A 17,295-nucleotide genomic window follows, 5' to 3' on the forward strand; every position below is an offset into this window, starting at 1 on the left:
ATACATGTATATAAAAACGGATGCGATGTATATATGTTTGTTGGTATGTGGCCAAGAGTATTTATTTATTTATTTATTTACATATACATATACCAGGAAGGCCTTACAGGTAAATCCCAATGCGCCTTCCTGGCCAATTACAAATAAATTACAATTACAAATACAAATGCAGCATTTTTATTACAAGTCGTTGAATTGTGAGACACTGAAAAACTCGCAAATTAACGAGACATCTATGAATTGTACATAAATTATATTGTACATCAATCAAATTTCAAATAGTGGTGACATAGTAGGTAGGAAGGATTTTTAGCCATTTTTTTTTCCGGGAACCGTTTCAACAATGAAATCAGAGAAAATTGGCAAACTCTGATAGGAAAAGATCAACCTGGAGTCACAAATCCAGGTCTGATCAACAGAATACTCTGAAAAATTCATTTTCATTCAGGGATTGAACCCGGCACATTCTTGACACCAACAAACACATTTCCTTGACTACACAATGGTGCATTGGGGTCGCCATCAAACTTTCGCGTCGGTAAAATTGTAATTACGAATATTATTAAGAGGTTTTTCCCGTTTTTTTTTCACAATAAGCTTTCCAGATATGCATACAACAAATCTTGAAAGTTCCATTGTAATCGGTTGAGTGGCTTAGGAGCCTATACGAGATATTCAATTTAATGTACATATATAGATAACGTGTAACTATATTTTAATTCGTGTATCAATTCCTTTCCGAAACCACCCGTTGAAATCAACGGACACAATACTAGTAATTATATAAAATGTTACTTCATAAATTTATTTTAATGAATAAAAACACGTACAGTTAAAATGTGAATAAACGACTTCTGCGAAATAAGACGATATAAGCCCCATGGAAAATGGAAACGTCACGATCGTTCATGGTATTTGAACTAAGCGGGAGCGATATTTTTCTGAACGTTTTCGAAAAACTCGACTCCATAATATCACTACCTTAACCAAATAGGCAACATCTATTGTTTCGTTGAATTATAGAATTGCCGTTTTCCCGTGCACAATAAATAACGACGGTCGAACGCCGGAAAAATGGTATTTTTCTTCGCGATTTTCCCCGTTCATACACCCACATATGCTTATATCCATAACACACACATTCGCATATGATGTAAGCGTAATGTAAACCAGTGGCTTGTCGTAATGGCCTGTTGATACGTGATTTGTTGCCCAGTGTTCGGTAATACCGTAAATCCTGATTTAATGTCCGAATGCATCGATACACGTTAATATGTTCATTGACGACGTCAAACCGGACATTTAGACCGGAAACCATAGGTCGGTTTATGGAAATCTGCAGTGTTATTCATAGAATGCTAAATACTATTTATATTGGGATTTACCTGTAAGGCCTTCCTGGTATATATGTAAATAAAAATAAATAAAAAAATAAACATAAGTATACTGTGACGTACCTATGATATTTTATTTTTCCATAGATATATACCAGAAAGGTAAAATAATTAATTTGTATTGTTCTCTTATATATTATGTAATCAGGTAAAGAAGAGGTAACTGAAAATTTGGGGACGGACGTCTTTTTAGAAAAGCTAATTTTATTAAAATTATTTGAAACGATTGAGGGAAATCCCTATATAAATATATAATAATATATGCATGTAGAATAATTTTACACTGTCCGTGGCTTCGAATTGACTGATTTTCAGCTTAGTACGAAGTTCATTTAAAATCATTATTCTGTGAGTGATTTATGCGCAGAATAATCAACATACTAATTATGTATAATTTCACCACCTTACAGCACCAAAACGAAGGAAAATTATGCGAATACCATATATGCACAGTAGAGTATCAAAAAACGGTAAAACTTTGTGTATTTTCGGACATAAAAAGTTATCTTCTATGTATTTTAAAACGACGACAAAATATAATTCTACATTTAAAATTGTATCTGCTTGAATGGGTATTTGTCACTAAAGCGTAGTTGTCTTTGTATCACTGTGAGCAACTGTACTGTGTTTATTTGTGATGGAATAATACCTGTATATAAAAATGGTAAGCATATAACCAAATAAAAAAAAATCGTTTTACAATACGTACAAGTTTCAGTGTTATATACGTATAACTTACTTGAAAAAACTAACATATGCTTCACCTGTATGGGATAACGCCTCAAATACTAACATTTCCAAGCTCTAAATAATACAAAATAAATCCCTAAAAATAATTTATAACACACCAGTTACCGACATTACTAACCAGATAACCGGTAGTCTATGACAGAATCACTAATAACCATAATAACACACTTGTGAAGAGTCTCGGTGTTGACAACAAAATGTCTAAAATCCGTCATATGTATACACAATCGGCATTAGATCGTCGATTTTAGAAAATCTTTAATTAATATTATGTATTAGACGTATTATGAGCATTTATAAGAATTTTAAATATGTTTTTGAGCTCTTTTTCCTATTATGTTGTACATTAGCCAGCAGTATGGCTTAATGGTAGCGTGTATGTTTAGCACCAAGTGATCCGTCATACTGCTGGTTAGATTTGGGGGTATTTGTGACTCTAAATCGATCGTTTCCTATCAAAGTTTGCCAATTTTATCTCATCATTGTTGAAACGGTTCCTCAAAATTGGCAAAAAATCATCTTTCCTGTTGTCAAAAATCTTCTGTATTTATTGTGTGTATAATTTATAAAAGTTATGTACGAAACCTAAAACCATAGATGTCTAAATGGATTAATTCTGTAATTAATTATTTAATTTATTGTTATTTCGTGTTCTTCAGCTTATGTATAGTGATTTGTGTAAAAATAAAATTCTGCATTGTTCATAATTAATTGTCCAGGGAGACGCATTGGGGTCTTCCTGTCAAGCCTTCCTGGTATATATCTATGTAAAACAATAAAATAAATTTATTACTAGCTGAACCCGGCATGCGTTGCAGTGCTTCAATAACGCATGCAATTCCCGTTCCCGAGTTGAAATTTATATTTGTATTTTGTATGTACTAACTTAGAGCTGATTAGGTTTTGGTTAGAATTCGTAAACCGGAAGTAGAAATATAGTGATTTATGTAATAATAAAATGCTGCATTGTTTGTAATTAATTGTCCAGGAAGGCGCATTGGGGTCTTCCTGTCAAGCTTTCCTGGTATATTTCTATGTAAAAATAAATAAAATAAATAAATAAGTATAAATATAGACCGACCATTAGCAACTCAACCCAAAACGAAACAACTTATCGATGGAAAAATTTAATAATAAAATTACATTAGAATAATATATACGCAGACCTTTCGTCACACTACGTCTTGTAGATTCTATGACAGAATCACCGTTCAAGGATTATCTATTAATGTATTAACTAAGTGCATACGGTGCGACCGGTATAAGTGGTTTCAAGGATTAGCGACAGGCTAAGTGCAAGTAAGCTAAACAATGATTGCACTTCTCAGAACGACTGACCCATACCGTGGGAATACATATCCGAATACGTGACTATACAATAGGTAAACAGATTAGACGTCCTGAGAGATCTACCCCCTTATAAGGCGGTACGTAGGCGATATCATGTAATTCTGGACCGAGCACTGCCAGTGCGTGTATCTCCTTAATCATCAATAAATAGCCAGCAGCATAGCTCGGACGTTAAGCTTCTGCTTACTATCGGGTTCTATCTGAATGAAAATGAATTTTATCTTACTGCCGGGTTCTATCCCTGAATGAAAATGAATTTTTCAGAGTATGCTGTTGGTCAGACCTGGATTTCTGACTCCAGGTTGATCGTTTCCTATCAGAGTTTGCCAATTTTCTCTGATTTCATTGTTGAAACGGTTCCCGGAAAAAAAAAATTGGCTAAAAAATCCTTCCTACCTACTATGTCACCACTATTTGAAATTTGATTGATGTACAATAAAAAATTTATGTACAATTCATAGATGTCTCGTTAATTTGCGAGTTTTTTCAGTGTCTCTCAATTTAATGACTTATAATAAAAATACTGCATTTGTATTTGTAATTGGCCAGGAAGGCGCATTGGGATTTACCTGTAAGGCCTTCCTGGTATATATTTAAAATAAAAATAAATAAATAAAAAATGCTGTGAAACGACTAAGGCCTTTAACTTGGATCCTCCACCCACCCCTACGCAACAATACTATTATTACTAACAAAATTAAATTAAAATTTTATAATAGAAAATGATCAGTGGATCAGTAGTTATTAAACTATATATAAGATGTATTGTGAACCTAATTTAGTAATATTAAAAAGCATTTAAAAATAAATAAAAATACTATTTATAAATAAATATAAATCGACTCTATTTACATGTCGATTCTGTATCAAAGGGTTGGCCGACTTCCGGATCAGCCTCAAATATACCTTGGGGCGAAAAACTTTGATGGAATGTAACGAGCGAAGCAGGTCGGTCATAAAATAACCACCGACGGTAATTTTATGACGGCATTTATTTCCACGGCATGCGGCAATAAAATTAATTAATGCCAGTGCGAATATGCGATTATTTCTAGTGGGCACCACGCTAAACTCCAAGACTGCCGAGTAATTGTATACGTTCGGAGCAAACAGCTTCACCGCAACCGGCTAGCTCTCCAGCAGGTAAATAATATATTACACAGGTAGATACGTACATATTTGGTTCTATTATATCTATGCACAAGCGTAATGCACCCGCACACACCCTCGAGAATTATTTAATGCGGCTATAATTCGGCTTGTACGGTCGTAATTCAACACGTGTGTTCGTTATTCAAAATTGCGGTGCTATTTCCCGCGTTTATTTTATTAACAACTCGCTGATCAGCGAGTGGGTTAAATGCTCACGCGATGTGTATGGGGGGTTGAAAGTTCGACGCTTAATTATGCAATGGAATTTAATGTCTTCGTAGACACAAACATACCACTGGAGAAGTGTTTCGTTCTTTGGTTTTGGCACTCGGTTTCAAGGGCAGACTGAGTCAACAAAAATTTCGAACTCTATTACGGGTTTATTGTAGGAAAATGTTGAAGTTTTTGTAACGGCTCGTAATATTTTCATCTTCGTGGAAATTCATTTGAAAAATCTTGCCCGTTCAGAGGTTTGGTTTTTATGTTATGTAAATATTTGATTGAGGCTTTGAAAGCTTGTTTAATGTAGTAGTCGGGAACCGGTGGCTCAGGAGTAAATACTGTATTTTATTTTCTATATATTGATTTGAGTTCTGCTGTATTTGAATATGCTGGAAGTAAAAAAATGAAAACGTAAACTATAAATAGCAAAAAAATGTGCACGAACGATGTGTTTTAATAAAATATTTTAAAATTTAAAATTGAGCTTACATTAAAAATAGATACATAGGCAATACTATATATCTATTTATAATATACAAATTTAGATATAGTAAGTAAGGATTTTAAATAGGTTTTTGAGCTATTTTTCCTATTATGCTGTAGGTTAACATTAGAATAATATAATACTGTTACGTACGCCGTGGATTGAGCGAATTGTACTTAGACCAACGGATATCTGTTATCGGATTAACTAAATGCATGCACTTACTTCCAAAGATTATATCTGGACTCTAAGTGCATTTAGGCTAAACAATGACCGATATTAGTTATTTCTCAGAATCGGTACGGGGAGACCCAATATCGGGGAAATACATATCCGAATACGTGACTATACAACAGGTAAACAGATTAGGCGTCCTGGGAGATCTACCCTTTATAAGGCGGTACGTAGGCGATATCAGGGCATTCTGGACTTAGCAGTGACACTGCGTGTATCTCCTGAATCATCAATAAATGCTGTGAAACGACTGTTGGCCTTTTTACTTGGATCCTCCACCCACCCCTACGCAACATTTCTATGATTACTAACCAAATTAAATTAAATTGTAAAATAGAAAATGATCAGTAGATCAGTAGCTATTAATATATATATAAGATGTATTGTGAACATAACTTCGTAATAATAAAAAGCATTAAAAAAAAAAAAAAAAGATATATGTAGTAAGAATTAAAAATAGGTTTTTGAGCTCTTTTCCTATTATGCTGTACATTAACATTATAATAATGTAATACTATGATTACTAACAAAATTAAATTAAAATTTTACAATAGAAAATGATCAGTAGATAGATATAAGATGTAGTTTGAACACAATTTAGTAATAATAAAAATATTTAAAAATCATATATAGTAAGAGGTATTCTAAGTGCTATGTATATCTGTCAGAAAGATTTATGTATATACATAAATTCCGGTTTTGTTAAAATATTTCAATTTTGATTAATTATATGTATGTACATATATACATATACATATATTTTTTGAAAAGAATTTGATTTTCGGAGTGAAATTCTTCTATATAAAATAATTCACTTTATATTTTTACAATTCACTATCCTTTTCATCTCTTTTATGTGTGTCCTTTCTAGAAGGCTATAGAAATTCAGCGAAAAGTATTCTTCGAAAAAAACTTCACTAAAGGAGTCACCGATTTGTTAAAGTAGTTAAAGGAAAATCACGTGTATTTTATTTCCTGTATATTTTGTATTATATCATACATACGTATAATGGAGAGGGTAGTTTTAGTAAAATATATTAAGAAAATTCAAATTATAAAAAAAAAATTTCAATATTATAAAAAAAAAATCGGATGTGACTAACTAACCCACGATTTTATCAATGTATGTGTTTGAGGAATATAATAGGTATAAAATACAAAGTTCGATAATGAAACATATGTACATTCACGTTTATACATACCAGCTATGAAATAATTTTCGATACAAATTGAACCCAAATGTAGGGAAACTTAAACAAGACAGAAATCCCCTTGCGGTTATCAATTTTTTTTAATATTTAGCATTATTATAAAGATAAATATTAAGAAGATAAAAATAATTTAAAAGTTCAAAATTAAGTAATTAAATCGTGTCGACACACATTTTTGAAGATGAAAAATCCCACAACCGGTTTATTAATTTTTTTTATTTTCATCACATTGAAACAAGGATTATATTGTGAAGGATTTTTTAATACAAATTGAGCGCAAAGGAAATTTGCACAAGACAAAAGTTCTACTTCCGGTTGTCAGATTTTGTTCAAATTTTTTTAATTAATTAAAATCACTAACAGTATTAGACACAATAAATATCAAGAAGATTAAAATAATTTAAAAGGTCAAAATAAAATAATGAAATATTGTTTTAAAAAAAAATACTACTTCCGGTTTACGAATTCTAACCAAAACCTAATCAGCTCTAAGTTAGTACATACAAAATACAAATATAAATTTCAACTCGGGAACGGGAATTGCATGCGTTATTGAAGCATTGCAACGCATGCCGGGTTCAGCTAGTAATAAATTTATTTTATTGTTTTACATAGATATATACCAAGAAGGCTTGACAGGAAGACCCCAATGCACCTCCCTGGATAATTAATTATGAACAATGCAGAATTTTATTATTACACAAATCACTGTATTTCCAGAAGCTGAAGAACACGAAATAACAATTAATTAATTAATTTATTACATAATCAATCCATTAAGACATCTATCGGCTTAGATTTTGTACATAATTTTTACAAATTATACACATAATAAATACAGAAGATTTTTGACAACAGGAAAGATGATTTTTTGTCAATTTTGAGGAACCGTTTCAATAATGATCCGATACAATTGGCAAACTCTGATAAGAAACGATCGATTTGGAGTCACAAATACCCCCAAATCTAACCAGCAGTACGGCGGATCGAACCCACTGATCACTTGGTGCTAAGCATACACGCCATACTGCTGGCTTATGTATTACCTCACGAATAAATATAGTTCTACGTTAAAATAAATTAAATTTGTTAGATATAATATTATTCATAAATATATGTACTTATGTATATTATATCGTTCCAAGTCTTCTCAATATACCGATATTGGTCCACAGAGACTCCCGCGCTAATTGTTATCGTTTCGAAACGGAGCGTTCGGAGGGGAGGATGGGCAGGATGGACGTCTTCTTCATTAAATATTCATAAATCGCCGGTATTTTAAACCACACCCACCCCCCTGCCCACTCTTCAGATGAGGTTTCGTTGTTTTTAGCACACGTCGAAGCTTTCTGGTGGAACGGGTAGGAAGTGGAGGCAGGAGGTTTTCGCCCATAAATCATGCGTCACCGTGATGGATGATGTCTTGCTATATATATATATATATATATATGTATATATATATATACCAAGAGTATATAATACATATGTATGTTCATATTTCTCGAGAGTGTACACCATGATTTTCCGCTCGTGGCCATCAAAATCCAATGGCTAAATATCGTCCTTCGTCACTCGACCCCGTTACAATACCGTGAGAGACCCCATAGACCCGGCGACAGGATCTCGCACTCAAAGTATGTATGCTCGCTCGATATATGATAAGTACATGGCAAAAAATTAGGTAATCGATCACAAATCGCTTAGGGTTTTTGTTTCGTGCTAGAAGATCGTATTGAATAATTTTGGCGGTGTTCTCGAGAGCGTCTTTTTCGGGGGTAATTTATTTTGATTAATATTTCATTGGCCGGTTGTACGATTTAAGTGTGCATTTTTGATAAAAGAGAATTTTTATATTGATATTAATGAGGACGTTCGGGAAGATTAAGGTATTATAAATACTCGGGAAGAAATTAAGACACATTTCGTTCAATTAGTGAAACGCTCTCGACGAGTCTGTGAGTGTTATGTAGGCGCATTATTATTATATCAAAGAGCTTGAGAGATATATATTATAGATAAGTTAAAATAGTGAAAAAACGGATAGGAACTGTTTGTTTCAATTTTTGCAACATTTCGTTGAAATGATTATACATTAGATACAAATATTAATATATATTATTTATATATGCTAGTGTCTAAGCTCAAATAAAAAAAAAAGAGTCTTAAACAAGAAATGGGATTATCATATTTCATTTAAAATATGTGTTCAATATCTGACGAGCTTATAAATATACATAAAAAAATGACATAAATATGTTGTTTCGATAGAAAAATCATTCTCTATCGATTTTTAAAGAATACGTCTAACGATAAAATGACCTTCTCTTATACCTCACAGCTATAGTGCAATTGATAAATTACATTTTTTTACTAAAATAAAATTAGCCAGCACTTCAAAATTTTAAATATTATATAAAAAATAAGGAAGGTTGGAAATTTAATACATTATTGGGAAAAAAATGAAGATCATACTAAAAATTCGAAATCAAAGCAAGGAGTATAAAAAAAGGTAATAAAATTGGATATCTTAAATTAACAAATAATTCATTCAAAACAACAATCCATCCAGTTTTGTGAAAATATATTGAAATCAACTGTTCAAAATCGAATCGCTTGAAATAAATTGCTTGAAAGTTAATATACATATGTTCGTCGAGTCTCAATATGTAAATTAGTATATTTTTCACTTTTTATAATACAAGGAAATGCTTAAAGAGTTACAACTTTTTTTTGATAATATACGATGACATATGTACATATATGAATGTACATATACATACATAAATGATAAAAAATTAATTGAAATATTTAATTAATCAATTGACAAATAACTTATGGTGGTAGGTGAAACAGTTCCATCTATCAAATTTACAGCGATGAACAGAAATTAATATAGTTTTACGAAACAGAAACAAGATAAAAAAAACTATGTACATAGATAAAGTAACAACGTAGGGAGGCCGCTGTCATCCTAAGAATGGACTCAAAGTTAGGTACGTACTTTTTCACGAATATTTGCGACGCGCTACAACCTTTCATCGTCTCCTGCTTGTTTTTCATCTATAGTTTTCGAGTATGGAGACAACTACAAAAATACAGAAATAATTTATTTAAATGTATAGCATATTTAAAATAATAGCGTATTTTATAACTTTGATTTATTTATTTTTCGAGCAATCGACCAGAGAAATATGATAATAATATAAATGCCTTTACGAATAAATAAATGGTGTCAATAATACGCGGTACGTCTCCATAACTACGCATAATTGTATGGCCTAAGTGCCTGCTTATAAAGGGCAGGTCCTTCAGAGCATTTTCCTCGACACGTTTGTTTACCTATTTTTCTAGTCACGTACCAAATATCACGTACCAAACAGTCCCACGGTCTCGGCACGCTTTCTCGCTGTCACTTCTGAGAACTTCTGAGTACCGTTACCGACCACTAAGTCAATTTGGGGGTCTCTATTGTTAGCCGACTGCACTTAAGCCTGGAAATAATCTTCGAAAACCAATTATAACGGCGGCTCCTTTTAGAATATGCTTTCAAGCAGAGTGGTCTCAGTTTAAGTCCCACTAGTGGTTACTGGCCAGACCTTGGTTTGTGATTCCAGGTCGATGGTTTTCTATCAGAGTTGGCCAATTTTTCTGATTTTTATTCTAACGGTTTCTGTAAAACTGACATCTTCTTTCCTATCTAGAAGTTCGCCGTTTTGTATAATAAAATGCTGCAAAAAAATTCTTCATAGACGTCTCTGTGGATGATGTTTGTATGAATTCGCATGGTATAAATGCATATATTGATTGGATTAATCGTATTGTATAAATGCTTGCAATGGTACTTTGCAATGTTTGACCATAGATGTCTCTGTTGATGATGTTTGTATGCTTGTACTGATCTTATTATATTTATTTTATTTTATTGTTACAAATCAATATACACTCGTCATTACAGATTTGCTCCAATGCGACGGGTGTACGTTAACGAAATATAGAATACATAAACAATCAGAAATCAGAAATACAGTAATACATATACAGTCAGAATATATAGAATATAACAATTAATCAGAAATAATAATCATAGAGACATCTATGGATTATTTTTAGATTTTTTTGTGAACAATTTTTTATACATATAATAAATACGAAATTATAGAGATGTCTATATAGATTTCTACAGATTTACATACAGAGGCAGATTTTTGTGACAACAGGATTAGATCTAATACCAATTTTCAGGAACCGTTTCAGCAATGATCAGATAAAATTGGCAAACTCTGATATAGAAACGATCGATTTGGAGTCACAAAACCCCCAAATCTAACCAGCAGATGGCGAGGACTCGAACCTTCGACCTCAGTGGTGCTAAATATATACGCTACCACTAAGCCAAACTGATGGCTAATAAATAAAATGGCTATATAAATCCTTTCAATACTACTTTGCTATGTTTAACCATATATGTCTCCGTGGATGATGTTTGTATGAATTCGCATTGTAAATGCTTGTATTGATCTTATTATGTATGTAAATGCTTCTAATACTACTTTGCTATGTTTGACCATAGATGTCTATGCTTACCTATTGTTCTAGCCACGTACCAGATATACAGTCCCACGAACTCTGAACTGAGAACTCTAGCGGGAGTGCCGTTACCGACCACTAAGTCAATCCAGGGGTTTCCATTATTAGCCGACTGCACTTAAGCCTGAAGATAATCCCCGAAAGCCAATTAAAACGGCGGCTCCTTTTCGCATATGCTACAATAACATTTCTCCGCAATCGACATTATAAAAACTCGTATTTTGAGCGATGTAACATCCGAGAAATTGATTGCGTTCCAGAAATATACTGAATACTAATCCAATCTAATCAACATATTTTCAACACACTTTGACGACATCACACCGGAAAATTTACACTAAGAAAATACGACACACACACACTACATCGTCGATATGTGCCTTAGCGTCGAACAGAACCGACGCGCGCACCTCGACAGGACATCTCGTTAATAGACAGCACATACATACATAGATAAGGCTAGGGGGGGGGGGGGGTTGATAATGTTTGCCATCGATATATAATATATTCGAGGGTGCGTGTGCGGTTTTCGAGCCGTGTGCAGCGGGTATAGTAGCACGCATAGTGCGCATCCCCATTTTCTATGGGGGCCTATAGCGCGAAAGCCTCCCCACGATCTTCAGTTGACGTCCGGACGGCGGACGCTCGCTACGGCGTCTGACCGGAAAGCGCGTCCTCCTCGATTTTCCACACCCTCAAAAATCATTTGAGTCATTCAAGTGTCGTGGCGACGACGTGCTCGCGTGCGAAAAGTGACGATTTTCCGAGCGCGCGCTCCCCTCCTCCTGCCCGCCCCTCCATCCCCGGAAAAGCCGCCGAAGTTCGAAAGGATTAAAGTTCTAATCTTCGCGTGATATGTTTCCCGGCGAAATGTGAAGTTTCGTTATTATTATGTTATTGAATATAAGTATAAATAATAATAAGTCGTTTAATGTAATCTAAATTGAAGTTGTGTGTGAATTGAACGTCAACATGAAAACGTCATTTTTTCGATTCGCCGCTTACAGTTTGTTTGTATTCACAATTTGGATATTAGTTCTGTCGAATTTGATTGCAGGTAATTATTATTATTTATTATTATATTTAAAATCAATTTAACCGTAATAAATACACAATTCTGAGGATTTGGGAGGAAAATGATAGCAACAAAAGTGATGATCAATTTTTTTTGTATAGAAATTTTTATTTATATTTATATTTCAAATTTGAATTTTTTAATCCGCATAAAAAGAAAATGAAAATAAATAATTTGTTTATTTAAAACAACTTTCATTAGTGTTTTTAATTCAATAAAATATGGCTACAGCCATGCGAAACATTATTTGATAATTTCTCTTAAGCATTTATTACACCTACATTTATGTACATATATTATAATATAAAGGCAAAAAAATGAAAAAAAAAAAGTATAATTAAAAACAATAATTCTTGTAAAAAATGTATTTAAATTAAGTATTTAATTTTAAATTCGTATTTAAATGTGTTTATCAATACAATGCGAAACATTATTTCGAGGTAGAAAACATTTTTCCTAAGCATTTATTATACCTATGTACATACATACGTATGTATGTATATAAAGGCAAAAAAATGAAAAAAAAAATAATTTAAACATTAGTTAAACATTATTATAAAATATTTAAATTATGTTTTTATATATTTATTTAATACTATCTACAATTATTTATTTTCATGCAATCTTTTTTAGTATGTTAAAGTAATGGCCTTTTTTCATTTTTGTCCCATCGACTACTACATATTATATATGCGTAATTTTAATGTGCATATGTCGAATATATATTTAAGGTATTTTTAAATTTTAGTGACACTTTCGAGCGATGAGATTAGGAAGTTCAAGCAGAAAGCTTCAAAGGATAATGCGACGTTTCAAGCAGACTCACTGACGCCGATTAACATCACGGTGCAATTGGGTTCAACTGCATATTTGCCGTGTAAGGTAAGGTGTCTTCAGTATTTGGATAGTTTGAAATTTGTCGTAGTAAGAATGGAAGATAATCGTATTATGTAAATTTTTCGCTACTTGGTATAGTATGCGTTTGTGGAGTGTGGAGGGAAAAAAGAGAGAAAAGTTTGCCAGTCGGCGAAAATTAAGGAAAAGGATCTTCAAAGGTCGTATTTGGGTCAACATTCTTTTTTGGCACAGGAGAATACAAATGGGAAATTTATAGGAGGTTATTTAAATTGGTTCGGTGATCTATGGCGGTTCAATTTTAGCTCACAATAGCACTTTATTTATTTTTTACATAATATTAAAATTACTCTGAATTCACACACACACATATGTATGTGAGCTTTTAAATTTATTATTAGTATGAATCATTAAAAGTTAGGAGGCATTAAAAAGCTGATATCTCTCATATTCACACCTAATTTTCAAATGAATAATTTATTTACGCATTTCATTTCAACATTGTACGTACATTTTAAACACAACAGCAGAAGCGTTTAATGCTCGAATGGAAACATACAATTACAAAATACATATAATACATACACATGAACACGTCAAATTTAAATAACAATTTCATTAAATATAAGCTCAGAAGGCGCACATTTTAAGTTTGCGAAAATTTCAGGAGAGCCTTAATTTTACCAAGCAATGAATAGGTAGAGCCGAATTATTATGTGTTTAAATATATTTAAGCTAAAACTGTTGGCTATGATTTTATCAAAATTACGCACGGTAAAAATCAATCTTTTTTTTTCAATATACATAATCACATATGTATATTGAAAAATAATTGTCTTTCATTAAAAGTATGTAGTTTTTCGTTGTCTTAAGGTCAGTTGGAAAGAATGGATCATGATTTTGATAGGTTTGTTGGATTTTAGTATGGAGCTATCTCGACAGTTGTCACAAAATAAAGCCAACAGACTCTTTACAATAAACGGTTGAATTGAATTTTTAAATCATTCATTGCCAGCAGTACAAAAAATACTCTAAAGTAATCACAAAAAAAATCAAATTTTCAATTTCGTGCGGGATTTGCACCCACCACCCATCAATTGGTATAAAAACCGAATCTTTTGATATGCTATTATTTTCTTTCGCTCTTCAAATTGTTTGATACTTTCAAATTATAAACTTGACTCGAATATGCATATACATATATGTAATATGAGTGCAAATTTGGCCGTAAAAATCCGATCCAACATTGAAACACTTTCCGTCGAAGGGTTCAATATATCGATAGTGAGCTTTTTACTTAATCTTTTTATCGCGTTGAATTTTCGATTACTAAAACAAAATTGGGCGAAAGTGCTATCGCGCTGTACATACACACTTATAATATACACGTTGGTAGTAAAAACGCGAGCGTCGTACACAATTTAGGGGTGTTATTTACGAGGGCCATCACACAACATCATATTTTATGGTGGGTGGGCGAGCGAAAGGGGTGATGGGTGGGGGGTGGGGAGGGGGTCGTTAAAAGTGAGGGACGATTTTCATAATAATCTTTATAAAGTCTGATCTTTAATCGTTTCCAATCAACTCGGAGTAGTAATAAAACCTCATCGGGTACGCCACGCTCGTTACAGCCGACCGAGCCCCATTATATCCGGCAATAAACCAAGCACTGCTGAATATTTCAAACAACCACCATAAAACTATATTATACCACCCTTTCACCCCCTTCCCTATACACTTTCGATAGTGGAGATTGTATACGAGTGTGTGTATTTATATTCGGGTCAACCGTTGAGGAATGTCTGAGTGCGCTTACTTAAACGAAATAATCGCGTTTGTGTTTGAGAATCAGCGTTGGACGTTATTAAGCCGATAATTAATCGATTCGGTTAATTGATTCATCAATAACTTTCCAGGTCAAAGACTTGGATGAAAGGAAGCCGAAAGGAAAGCCAGTTTCCTTCATCAGGAAAATTGACTCGCACATCTTAACCGTCGAACGGTATACTTTTGTTGCTGACGAACGTTTCACGGCTTTCTTCACCAACGAAACGGACACTTGGAACCTTCAGGTACTATATAAATTATATATAGATACAATAAGACACAGCTGTGACTAAGTATTCATAAGTTACATTACTTTTTGGTAATTGATTTGCGTTATGTATTAGCCTGAGACGCGTCAAACAATGAGAATTAATCATTCAAGTTGAAAGAACTATTCAAGCTGAAAGCTTAAAATGCCTAAAAACTCTAATAAATCAGCATATTTGTGATGTTTTAATCATGTTTATAAATAGTAATGTACTTAAAGTTTCATATACATGTATAATAGAACTTCTACCGAAATTAAGATAATTATAAATAAGATATATGAATGAGTGTTTTTTTATATCGGTGTCCTATTTAAAGTTTGATTAATGTAAAGTTTGATTGAATACTTAATAAAAAAAATAATGGAATTTCGGCAGCCTTGAGGATGCGATAAAAAATTCAAAGTGATACCGAAGGATAAAGTCTGAAGGATTTTTACGCAGATAAATCTTCGGTAAAGTTAAATAAGGACCTATCGGCGAATGGCGTTCTCCGGTCACGGAAAAGACTCAAAACAAATCGGCCGGGATTATTCGAGATTAGTTTATACTTCGTTTTCTTTGTTCATCTCGCACAAATCCCACGTTCAGTCCGCAAAATTGTTTGCTTTATTTTTGCGTTATTAATTCTTCAAGAGAGAGAAAGAGAGAGAGTGAGCCTTGCGACTAAGATTTCTGAGATCTTGTTGAGAAATATTTAATAATTATTTTTTATTTTTAGATAAAATACGCTCATCCTTCCGACATCGGAATATACGAGTGTCAAATCAGCACTGAGCCCAAAATTAGTCGTTTTATACAATTAAATGTTATAGGTGAGTTCAAAATTTACTACCGGCTTGAACCGCAATAAAACTGTTATTACATTTGAAATGATTTTTGCAGTTCCTAAAACTAAAATGGAAGGACTTCCAGAAGTATATGTGAAAGCTGGCAGCACCGTGAACTTGCGGTGTACGATAAGTCGCACTTTAGAAGAGCCAGCATATATATTCTGGTATCAAGACAGTGAAAGAGTCCTGAACAACGACAGGAGTTTCATCAGTATGGAAAGGCTGAACGTAGACACAATAGTGAGTACATATTGATATTTATGTATTTAAAATGGCACTGCGTATTTGTATTCGGAAGATTTGTATGTAAAGAGGTTAGTTCGGTTAGCGAAGATTGGATTTGCGCTGATCCAAAGCTTTGTTTGGGTAACGGATGGCTCTTCTCCCCGTCTTTAGGTCAAAAAGGCTAATTGCTAAAGTTTGCCAGACGTGAGGTCTCGTATTCTGTTCTACAAAGTCAACAATAGTTGTGAATAATTTATGAGTAAACCAAGAATTTTAACCCTCAGCAGAGAACGAAGGTAAATCGAGAGCGACACGAAATCATCCAAGCGAATATTGTTTTATTTTATACATTATATATATTCTAATGTATATTAAACATTATATATATATATGTACATTAAAATAACTTAATTTAATATATTATATAAATATTCAAGATTACCGATGTTTATATTATAGTAAGCATAGGTATTGTGTTGCGTGAAAAGTACACCAAGCTTTTGCGTAATTAAAATTTGAATCTAACCACTTTTTATACCAACATTAATTATTTTTTTATATTAAATATCCACTTTTTTTTAATAATAAACGATTAATGTGATTTTAAGTATAATTATTTTTAATTTTAATCCAAAACTAATCTGAACCAACGTATTAACCTCACTTACCCCCTTCTTAATTAGATTAATCACATTAACCGGCTATTATAAAATAATGCGCAGTTTACTATATTGATCGTAGTATGTATATACATATGTACGTATTTACTATGGATTTATGTAGCTTTAATAAATGAGCCGTTATATTCGAAAGTGGCGGTTGTGTATATT

At 32.8% G+C, this 17,295-nt stretch overlaps 1 protein-coding gene across 1 annotated transcript in view; it reads left to right on the forward strand.

Moving 5' to 3' along the window:
* Positions 1-17,295, forward strand: part of LOC143914732 (zwei Ig domain protein zig-8-like) — a 95,734-nt gene that overhangs the window by 77,126 nt on the left and 1,313 nt on the right. Inside the window, exons 2-5 of the mRNA XM_077435036.1 lie at positions 13,208-13,346; positions 15,251-15,386; positions 16,129-16,222; positions 16,293-16,480. Of these exons, the coding sequence (XP_077291162.1) occupies positions 13,208-13,346; positions 15,251-15,386; positions 16,129-16,222; positions 16,293-16,480 (557 nt within the window). The remainder of the gene's footprint in view (positions 1-13,207; positions 13,347-15,250; positions 15,387-16,128; positions 16,223-16,292; positions 16,481-17,295) is intronic.

This window comes from Arctopsyche grandis, chromosome 7 (genome assembly GCF_051622035.1).
Source record: "Arctopsyche grandis isolate Sample6627 chromosome 7, ASM5162203v2, whole genome shotgun sequence".
Lineage (NCBI taxonomy): Eukaryota > Metazoa > Arthropoda > Insecta > Trichoptera > Hydropsychidae > Arctopsyche > Arctopsyche grandis.